This window comes from Chenopodium quinoa, unplaced genomic scaffold (assembly GCF_001683475.1).
Source record: "Chenopodium quinoa cultivar QQ74 unplaced genomic scaffold, ASM168347v1, whole genome shotgun sequence".
In the NCBI taxonomy this organism is placed as follows: Eukaryota; Viridiplantae; Streptophyta; class Magnoliopsida; order Caryophyllales; family Amaranthaceae; genus Chenopodium; species Chenopodium quinoa.
In genome coordinates this window covers 7,007,665-7,018,862 of record NW_018745448.1, presented here as the reverse complement: position 1 = coordinate 7,018,862, position 11,198 = coordinate 7,007,665, and the positions used below count along the sequence as shown (strand labels likewise).

The 11,198-nt window shown below is 37.1% G+C and overlaps 2 protein-coding genes across 2 annotated transcripts; both read left to right on the top strand.

The window, feature by feature from the left end:
- The first annotated feature begins 2,573 nt into the window (after positions 1–2,573).
- On the top strand, positions 2,574–5,021 carry LOC110713611 (glutathione S-transferase U17-like). The gene is made up of 2 exons (XM_021892062.1): positions 2,574–2,998; positions 4,457–5,021. Exons 1-2 carry the CDS (start codon positions 2,684–2,686, stop codon positions 4,829–4,831), a joined length of 690 nt encoding a protein of 229 aa, XP_021747754.1. The 5' UTR covers positions 2,574–2,683; the 3' UTR covers positions 4,832–5,021.
- A 1,390-nt stretch (positions 5,022–6,411) lies between these two features.
- LOC110713646 (glutathione S-transferase U18-like) lies at positions 6,412–9,194 on the top strand. The gene is made up of 2 exons (XM_021892106.1): positions 6,412–6,855; positions 8,642–9,194. Exons 1-2 carry the CDS (start codon positions 6,538–6,540, stop codon positions 9,011–9,013), a joined length of 690 nt encoding a protein of 229 aa, XP_021747798.1. The 5' UTR covers positions 6,412–6,537; the 3' UTR covers positions 9,014–9,194.
- The last annotated feature ends 2,004 nt before the right edge of the window (positions 9,195–11,198 follow it).

Genomic DNA, 11,198 nt, shown 5'->3' with positions numbered 1-11,198 from the left:
CATGCCGAGGCAGTTGATAGAGGCATAGCCCTCGGCTAGGCATGCCGAGGAGGTTGATAGAAGAATAGCCCCCGGCTAAGCATGCTGAGGAGATAATGGAAGCATAACCATAAACGACGGTTGATAGAAGCATATCCCTAGGCTAGACATGCCGAGGAGATGATAGAGGCATAACCCTCAACTAGGCATGCCGAGATGGTTAATAGAAGCATATCCCCCGGCTAGGCATATCGGAGAGATGATAGAGGCATAGCCCTCGGCTAGGCATGCCGAGGCGGTTGATAGAAGCATGGCATTCGGCTAAGCATGCTAAGGATATGATGGAAGCATAGCCTTCAACGGCGGTTGATAGAAGCATATCCCTAGGCTAGACATGCCGAGGAGATGGTAGAGGCATAGCCCTCGGCTAGGCATGCCGAGAAATCCGAGGAGATGATAGAAGCATAACCCTCAACTAGGCATGCCGAGATGGTTAATAGAAGCATATCCCCCGGCTAGGCATACCGAGGAGATGATAAAGCATAGCCCTCGGCTAGGCATGCCGAGAAGGCCGAGGAGATGATAGAGGCATAACCCTCAACTAGGCATGCCGAGATGGTTAATAGAAGAATATCCCTCGACTAGGCATATCGAGGAGATGATAGCTAGAGACATAGCCCTCGGCTATGCATGCCGAGGCGGTTGATAGAAGCATGGCCTTCGGCTAGGTATGCTAAGGGGGTAGCCAGGCAAGCCGAGGGGATATGCTGGCAGGCCGAGGGGGTAGCCAGGCAAGCCGAGGGGTTATACTAGCTGGCCGAAGGGGTAGCCAGGCAGGCCGAGGGGGTATGCTGGCAGGCCGAGGGGGTATGCTGGCAGGCCGAAGGGGTAGCCAGGCAAGCCGAGGGAGTATGCTGGCAGGCCGAGAGGGTATGCTGACATGCCCAGGGGGTAGCTTGGCAGGCCGAGGGGGTAGCCAGGCAAGCCGAGGGGGTATGCTGGCAGGCCGAGGGGGTAGCCAGGCAAGTCGAGAGGGTATGCTGACAAGCCAGGGGGGTAGCTAGGCAAGCCGAGGGGTATGCTGGCAAGCCGAGGGGGGTATGCTGGCAGGCCGAGGGGGTAGCCAGGCAGGCCGAGGGGGGGTATGCTGGCAAGCTGAGGGTTAGCTAGGCAAGCCGAGAGGGTATGCTCACAGGCCCTCGGGGAATGCTGGCAGGCCGAGGGGATATGCTGGCAGGCCTAGATGTTGGGTGGGGCATGCCGAGAGCCTAATGTAGACTAGCTGGGGGCTCGGCTTGCCCCTAATTCTTGAATTGTTCATTTCATTTGAGTGAGTTGTAACATGATGAGAGCAGCTTGTATAAGAGTTTGCCTCTAATATTTTCCTCGACTTCATGCTTATGCCGAGCTGAGAGATTCGAAACTTCTCTAGTAGCATCTTGATATGTGATGCGGGGACGCCTAGTGTTCACCATGGCTTTTAGTTAGTTATCCCCACACACGGCGCCACCTGTTTCTGGAAACAGAATGTTCCTCGGTGTTAGGGTAATGAAATCAAGATGTCCTAGAGCTAGGTCCAATGAATGTCCGAATTCCCCTCAGCTATACCTTGTCGTCCGAGAGCTAGGCCTGCAAAAGAGAAAGAAGGTTAGCTGCCCCGGGAGTGTGACCCGGGAAAGCCCCTCCGATACTTAAGTCAGCGAAAGTACTTTCTAGAGAGAGAAAGAGTACTTTGGATGGAGAAAGTAGAGAGAGAAGGTTAGAGAATTAAGAAAAAGTTACCATCATTAATGATTGGAGAGCTATTTATAGATGTACTTTCAAATGACAGAAGTTGTACTTAATTGGACAGATTAGGGGTAAATCTGTACTTTACTCTGACTAATGATGGGCTGAATCATGGAGGGGTATTTTCGTAATTCCAGGTAAATGGGCTTAGGACAATGGACTTGGTCCAAACATTTCTGTTTCATAATGATCTTCTCACTTTGACAGTATACATATGTTAGTAAAATATACGGAGTGTTATAACAAACATTGAATTTTAACTAGCTACTTATTAAGTCTAATCAAATAAGACCCAATATGATTATGTTATGGTTTATATGTTATCAATTAATTTGCACACAAAAAAAAAAAATATATAACCGTATATATTTTATCAAATAAAATTATTGGATCAGGTTCTCTAATATTTGGATCAGATACGGATCAAGATTTCATTTTTTTGGATAATTTTTGCCTTAGCCTTAATGTTAGAGATACCAAGAGATTATTTCTTGATATTAATATTATTACCATATCTTTTATAATTGGTACAATAGGATACTATGCTATGTAAATATCTTTGATATCATATTTCATAATCATTTAGGGTATGGATATCATTTAATTGTTGTGAATCATAGAGATTGTATGTAGTATTAGAATTATTCATTTGTAACATTATTAACAATGGTATCCTTTCATCAATATAATCAACCTTAATCTCATTCCTTTAAAAGAAAAATAATACTACTAAAAGGTTTGCATATAAAAAGCTAAAAGAACGGAATATAAAAGTACGACTCAATTTATCACAGGCCTCACAAGGGTCTCCATACTCTCTATATATATACCTTCTCAAAACCTACCACAAAATATTACACATACATTTCATTACAAACATCCTCACTTTAAAGAAAAAAAAAAGAGAGAGAGAAAAATGGGAAAAGAAGTGAAGGTGTTGGGAGCATGGCCAAGCCCATTTGTGATGAGACCAAGAATCGCACTCCATTTGAAATCAATTGAATATGATTTCATCGAAGAAACAATGCAACCAAAAAGTGAGCTTTTGCTAAAATCAAACCCGGTTCACAAGAAAATCCCGGTTCTTATTCACAATGATAAACCGGTTTGTGAGTCCCTTGTTATTGTTCAATACGTTGACGAGGCCTTTTCATCTGGTCCGTCCATTCTCCCTTCTGATCCTTACGATCGTGCCATCCAACGCTTCTGGGCTGCTTACATCGATGACAAGGTAATCACCTTTTTAATCCAACAACATTAAATTATTTTCTCATATTGTTGTTTTTAATTAGGGTAGATTATAATTTATCAAACCTATTTTTAACAACATTATATATGAGGTTAGGTAGAGATAATTTTAGGGCTTGTTCGGTATTTAGGGGCTTTAATTTTTTTTTTTAATGTTAGTTTGCGTAATTTTTGGTGTCAGTTTTAAAAACCAATTTTCAAATTTGCACAACTTTTGTTTTTTTTTTTTTTTTTTTTTGAGGGAATTGCACAACTTTTGTTGGAAAAGTGGAAATGCTTATAAAATTGTTTGAATTTCTACGGAACAGGTAATAAAAAAAAAAGAAAAAAAAAAGAAAATATATATGGGCTTTGATTATTTGTGCGTTAGATCCAGCATTTTATGTGATAACTGATAAGTGATCCACATTTTAAGCTAATACAGTCAACATTAAGTGCTTGTGTTAAAAAAAAAAAGTTTCCCTTTATTAACCAACTACTACCTTGACGTTTCCATTAAGTGCTTGTGTACTATTCGTCAAATTGTCAATTTTGTCATAGTCCCTGACAAATTGCCAATTTCAAGAATTTGAGACCTGTATTTAGTTAGAGTTTGAAAATATACATTGGTACCTGCTATTTTATGGCAAAAGTTAACAAACGTTCATGATTAAAAGTAAAATAATTAAATTAAAAAAATATTTTATGACAAAATTACTAATTGCTCCTGATCAATGCTTGATTTTTACATGCATTTTCAAATTAATACTCCGTATCAGTAAGAAATATTTTATGGATCTTGCTAACAACGCCGGGGGAGGGGGGCGGGAAGCGGCGTTGGATTAAGCATTTAAAACATTTCTTAAAGTGCTACTAATTTGAAATGTATGACAAAATCACCGGTCGATCGGTGTAATTAATGTTTATTTTAATTTGTAATTTTCACTTTTAGTTATCTTATCCAACGCCTATGAGATGTTCGTTAGCTTTTATCATATTTTATAATGTTATCAAATTACTCCGGAGAATCCTTGAGATCAATATTAGTCTATTTCATCGTTTCTATGAAAGCATATACCACAAGCATTTGTTTCTTTCATTTACACAATTTTTTTCTTCCCAACATTAGTGAATTTTGGATGAACAGAAAGTTTTGTAACAATAAGGTTCTCCTTTTTCTTCAAACTATAATGTGTAACCAACTCAACTAAAAGCTTACGCTAATGGTTAATGCCCAAGATTGTTTATATACCCTGTTATTAACCAACCAAACATATTGAGCTCCAAATACCATTATACGGATTAATATGTATATAGTATATGAGTATATTTGTACACAAGACATTAGTGGTGAATTGAGCAAGATACGTCTCCCTGAAACGTTCATTTGGTTAGTGTTGAATACGAATGTGTGTGTTGCAGATTAAATGATTGTGCTAATTATGTTAAAAATAAAATGTAGTGGTTCCCAAATTTACAAGGAGTAGCCAAAGCACAAACTGATGAAGCAAGAGCAGCAGCATTAGAGCAAACTAGTGAAGGGTTGTCATTACTTGAGGATGCCTTTGTCAAGTGCAGCAAAGGGAAGCCCTTTTTCAGCGGCGACAACATTGGATACCTGGACATTGCCCTAGGGTGCTACTTGGGGTGGTTGCGCGTTTCTGAAAAGATGAACAACGTTAAGCTGCTGACTGAGGATAAGACGCCGAACCTCCTTGCCTGGTCTGAGAGGTTTTCCGCTGCTGATGCTGTCAAGGATTACATGCCTGAGACAAACAAGCTTATGGAGTTTGCCAAGATTATTATGGCTAGGTTCAAAGCAGCTGCTTCTAACTAATATTATAGGCATGGTTTGTTGTATGATGGCTTCTAAGAGACTAGTATTTCAGCTGGTTTATGGCAGTTTAAATTATTTTCTCAAAATAAATGTGCTTTATGTACTTCGGAAACCAGAATGTTCTGTTTCATCAATTGTTCTTTAAATTTCATAGTTTCTTTTATGAAACCAGAGTGTTCTGTTTTATCAATCGTTCTTTAAATTTCAGTCTCTTTTATTATAAAAGTATCCTTATACAAGATGATCCTTCCTTCATGTATTTTCATCTTTAACTTATTCTTTCCTGTTTCCATTGATTTTAGCCTATCTCCTTTGTTCTTGTGTTCTGTTTCCTCGGTCTGGACGTTTAAACCGTTCATTTTTATTACTACATTTAGGTAAATAGAGGATTCGAATCATCTTATGTGATACGACTAGAGCTGTCAAAAGCTAACCCGACCCGAAATATCGAATCTAACCCGACCTATTAACCGACTTGTCTGAACCCGAAAAAAATGGTGACCCGAAATCGACCTAACCCAACCCTAGACCCGAGTATTTATGACCTAAACCCGAACATTAACCAACCTAGAGACCCGACCCGACCCAAATGTAACCCGTAAATTATTGACTTGAACCGAACCCGACCTGAACCGAAATTAACCCAAACCCGTTTTAACCCGTCAAAACCTAAATTCAACCTGACCTGTTCCCAACCCGACATGAATTCAACCCGACCTGTTCCCAACCCGACATGAATTCAACCCGACCCGAATTTAACCCGATCCGACCTGCTACAAACCCGACTCGAATTTCAACCCGACCTGTTACATACCCGACTTGTTATTGACCCTACCCAAATTCAACCCGATTTGTTATTGAATCAATATGTATAGGTCATTATCTCATGTTGGTATTGGAACGGAAATTAAATACTAACTCTATTTCTTCAATATTTCACTTTGAATTTTAGGGACGAATTTGAGGGATGAAACATTTTCAGCAAATTATTGACTTGAACCAAACCCGACTCGAACCCGAGAATGACCCAACTTGATTATAACCCGCAAATTATTGACTTGAACTAAACCCGAGAATGACCCGACCTGATTATAACCCGTAAATAACTGACTTGAACCGAACCCGACTCGAACCCGAGAACGACCCTAACTCGTTTAAACCCGTAAAGACCCGAATTTAACCCGACCTATTTTTCACCCGACCCGAATGTAACCCGACCTTTTACTAACACAACCTAAACCTGACCTAAACCCGATAAGATGTATGACCCGACGTGACTCAACTCAAGCATGACCCAACCCGAATCCGACCCGCATATGTTATGACATTAACCCTTATTGACCCAACCCGAGATGACCCGACTCACACTAACTCGACTCAAACTTACGGCGTAGATGAAAATAATTTCTGATAAATTGAGCAATCAATTTTGACTCTAACATTGTTGAATACATTGAGCAATCAATTTTGACTCTAACATTGTTGAATAATTTTTTTAAGAATTAAAAAGTGATTATCAAAATAATTTCTGATAAATTGAGCAATCAATTTTGACTCTAACAAATTCAATCATACAATTTTTGTCTAATTGATTAATTAAAAGTGGTTTGAAGTTTCCATGAAGCTCCTATACCACACAATAGAAATAAGTTCTGAAGAGGGATAATCTTCATTTTGATAAGTATCTTAAGAGAGAAAAAAAAAAAATGGAAATGGGAGAAGAGGTGAAATTACTAGGATTTTGGCCAAGTCCATATGCAATTAAACCAAAAATTGCACTTCATTTGAAATCAGTAGATTATGAATATATTGAAGAAACACTGCAATCTAAAAGTGATCTTTTACTTGAAACAAACCCTGTTTACCAAAAAATCCCAGTTCTTCTTCATAATAATAAGCCTGTTTGTGAGTCTCTCAACATTGTTGAATACATTGATGAGGCCTTTCCATCTACTCCGTCCATTCTCCCAGCCGAGCCTTATGATCGCGCCATCCAACGCTTTTGGGCTGCTTACATCGATGAGGTATTATTTCTTAATTTCGTGATTTACTAAATTTTAGTGATTGAATAGTAGATTGGCAAGGAAGTAATTGAGCTAAAAGTGTTGCAAGTAAAAAACAGAAAAAATACTTTGTGTTGTTCTCCTTGATTAATTGATGAAAATACAGAGCAAGCATGGCAAGCAATTTAACACAGAGTTGACAAACATTGTATACTTCTTGTAATTTTTTTTTTTTTTTTCAAGAAATCAAATAAACTTTAATAAACTATGTATATAGTAAACTTTACCTTATACTTATGTACGAAATAATCCGTATATGTTTACTGAAAATTCTACAATGTCATTCTTTAAAAATGACACCACAATTTGCTGATGTGGCGAAATCTGATTGGCTTGTATTTAGTATTTTTATTTTCATTTTGAATTATTTTTAACGTCCATAATGTATTAAAATTTTACTTTTGTATGTATTCTTTTTAATACATGTATTACTTTTTAAGAAATAAATAATTATAATTAAAGTCTATTTTTATAATATTAATTAATTTTCGAATTTATAATTATAATTAAAAATTAAAATTGTCCATATTATTCATCATTGTTCATCAATCATTTCATAGATTAGCTCCCTATTTCCAAATCAATGTTAATTGTTGATAAATTTGTAAATCCGAACTAAAATCGGGACAAAAATCAAAAACAAATTCCACTTGAATGGTTTAAAAATATGATTATGTGAACTCAAATTGTGCAATTTTGTCAAAGAACAAGGAGTATCAAGTGTGTAAATAGAAGATGAAGTGGTCGCATTTTTTTTTTGTTCACAACCCCTATTTGATCCAATAAATGTAATTAAGTTTTCTCGAACTTGTTTGTGAGTTAGGTAATGACCTAAATAAATACAAGTAATCACCTAACTAAGTACGGATAATTATCTAACCACAAACATATATATTAAATAAAATCACTGATCTGATCTCAATTATGGATCAAATAAGTTTGCGAAAAAAAAAATCGAACTCTAAATTGTAAATTACACCCTTGTTATCCATTGATCTTCATAAACATTGAAAGATTCGTGCTTTAAATCATCGTAATACACACTCCTAAAACTATTTTCATCATTAAAACCATCAAACAACTTGATTTTTACATAAATCAAAATTATCAATCAAACCCAAAAACGAAATACGTATATATATGGATCATGGAAGCAGATTTGGAACCCAATAAATCCGATGTTTGGACGGAATTTTTTTTGTTCGAATTTTGGTCTGAGTTATTAATAGTTTATACAAGATTTTTGGGTGGTTAATTTATATCATGATGGAAGAACAATGATGAACAATGAAGAACAATGATGATTTTTTTATTTTCTAAATTTTAATTATAATTTAATTTTCAAAAATGATTTAGAAAAATAAAAATAGATTTTTAAAAACTATAATTACGTATTCTTTAAAAAAATACATGTATTTACAATTATACATTCATGTATTATACATTTAGGCTTTTAAAAAAAATAAATAAATAATTGACCAATCATAACATCATACATCATTTTATGGTGTCATGTTTTGAAAAATGACATAATAGAAACATTGATTTATTTATTGTTTACTACCGTGACTCTTAAATGACTTAGTAAAATTTTGTTGAACATTAATCAAGTGACTAAAAGGAGTACTTTGTAAAGTTTTTTTGTATAATTTGATTGTTTAGTTAGTGTTGATCAATATACACGACTAACGTCTGTATTGCAAGTTATATACGTAATATTTATGTACATTTGTTACCAAATATGTAGTGGTTCCCAACATTTCGTGAAGTAGCCCTTGCACAAAGTGAGGAAGTAAGAAGAGCAGCAATAGAGAAAGTGAAAGAAGGGATGTCATTGCTTGAGGATGCCTTTGTCAAATGCAGCAAAGGGAAGCCATTTTTCAGCGGCGACAATATCGGGTACCTTGACATTGCCCTTGGGAGCTACTTGGGGTGGTTATACGTCTATGAAAAACTGAGCAACATTAACGCGCTTAACAAGGAAGAGACGCCTAGCCTCCTTGCCTGGGCCGAGAGGTTTTCTGCTTCTGATGCTGTCAAGGACTACATGCCTGAGGTTGACAGGCTTATGGAGTTTGCCAAGATTATTATGCCTAGGTTCAAAGCAGCTTCTAACTAAAGCTATATATATGATGTCTATTATAGGAATAGATGATGATACATGAATACATGATGCACCTTTGATCTTTAGTTTTGTGTTGTATTTTATGGTTGTTTAAATTATTCTATTTTCATAAATTTCTCTTAAACTAAACATGCACAAGTGAGTTTATTAATCAAAGATGGTTTTTTATTTGATCTTTTATTGGTTTGGTTTAATCATGAAAATGAATCATTTGAATTAAACTCTCTTTTTAATTTTTGTTTGAGATGGGTAAGTATAATAATTACCTTATGTTTTAAGAGAGGAAATAAATAGGTAAAAACAATGGATTACTGTTAGATAGTGGTAATTAAACTCTCTTTTTTAATTTTTGTTTGAGATGGGTAAGTATAATAATTACCTTATGTTTAAGAGAGGAAATAAATAGGTAAAAACCATGGATTACTGTTAGATAGTGGTAATTATTACGAAATCTTCTAACCAAATACTTGATAATAGTATGGTTTAATTTAATATGTTTCTAACTAAAAAAATTGCCGTTAAGAAAAAAAAAACTAAAAAAAATCCTTACTTAACGTGCTCTTAGAGTTTTTTTAATAGAGAATATACACAATTACACAAGATATTCTACGACTGTGAGAGAACATCCTATTGGAAAATTAATCACAAAATTTGGATTTATTGATGGAACAAAGATTTTCGTAACATTTTGTATCACAAGCAGAGCCAGTGAAAAACACGATCGCTTGCTAGTGGAAGGCCTTTTGCGTTTAGTCAATCTATGCAGAGTGAGTCGAGCTTCCCCCACGCCCAAGGACCCAAGGCCACTTAAAAGGAAAAAAAATATATATTAACATATTAAAATGCATTGTTGTCAGGTAATAAGATCCCCTCACTATGCCACGTCATCCGTTCAAGTACTCATAACGCCACGTGGCTCTCTCATCCATTGATTTTCATTACATGTCATGCACTGATAATAATTATAAAAAAAAGGGAAAATTAGAATTAATAATCCCAACTTTCATCAATTTTGCTAGAATAATCCCAACTTTGGATTATTCTGGAATAATCCGAACTTTATGGGTCATTCTTTTTCTTCAATCCCTAACCGGTAAACTAAAGTCAATGCCCTATTATATCAGGTCACTTGACACGTGTCAAGTCATGATTGGTCCAAAAAAATTAAAAAAAAGACCAAAAAATTTTAAAAAAAACTCAATTTTTTTTAAAAAAGAAAAACCCCAGCCAGCAGCCTCCCCTCCCCTCCCCTACCGTTCCACCATAACCGACCTCCACCACCACTAAAATCCACCGCCTCGCCATCGCCGAGAAGCACCCGTTCTTTCCTTGAGCTCAGTGGACCGCGTCCTTCCCTCATCATTTTCCCCCTTTCCCGAAATCACCTTCAACCCCCCCACGCAACCACCAAAGCAACGACCCTTTCCCACTCCCGAAAAACCCCAATTACTCCTCCCCCACCCCGAAACCCTAGCGGCTAGGGTTTTCGATGGTGGGGGAAGTGGTTTTTGGTGGTTTTCGAGAGTAGGCAAGGTGGTTTAGAGGGGTTTTTGAGTGGGGCTGCTGGTTCAGACGAATTTTTCGAGAGTGGTGGAAGGGGTTTTCGAGAGTGGGGGGAAGGGGTTTTCGGGAGTTGGGCTAGTGGTGGATGGTGGTTTGGTCGGAGCGGCGACCCTAATGGCTAGGCTGGTGGTATGGGAGAGACGACCGCCAACGAGGGAGGTAGCTGGATTGGCGGGTTGCCGGATTTTTAGGGTAGTTGGGGTTTTGGCTGGGTTGTTTTTCTTTTTTAATTTTCTTTTTTTTTTTTTTATGTTTTTAACCAATTAATTTTTGACACTTGTCACTTTAACAAAAAATAAAGAAAAAACCCATTCAACCGGTAACTGGTATTTGGGATTGAAGAAAAAGAATACCCCCTGTAGGCGTCGCTCGAAGTGCGCCTACGTTAAAAGCATGTGTGAATATGCTTGGCACTCATAGGAAGTGGGAATTGACATATACGATTAGGGACAAGGAAAGTAGGGAGCCGCCAACAAGTTTTTAAGGAACTTGTAAACCGTTCACGGATCATAAAAGGCAACCACGAATAAGGGACAACGATAGGCAACAACGATTGACCCGTGAAGGTTACACCCCATTCATAATCCATGAGATTACTAACTCCATATGGTTCGAA

Excerpts from the sequence above, each read along its gene's own strand:
- LOC110713611 (XM_021892062.1), top strand. The coding sequence starts at position 2,684 with ATGGGAAAAGAAGTGAAGGTGTTGGGAGCATGGCCAAGCCCATTTGTG. Across the intron at positions 2,999-4,456 it reads CTGCTTACATCGATGACAAG|TGGTTCCCAAATTTACAAGG; the intron begins GTAATCACCTTT and ends AATAAAATGTAG.
- LOC110713646 (XM_021892106.1), top strand. The coding sequence starts at position 6,538 with ATGGAAATGGGAGAAGAGGTGAAATTACTAGGATTTTGGCCAAGTCCA. Across the intron at positions 6,856-8,641 it reads GGGCTGCTTACATCGATGAG|TGGTTCCCAACATTTCGTGA; the intron begins GTATTATTTCTT and ends CCAAATATGTAG.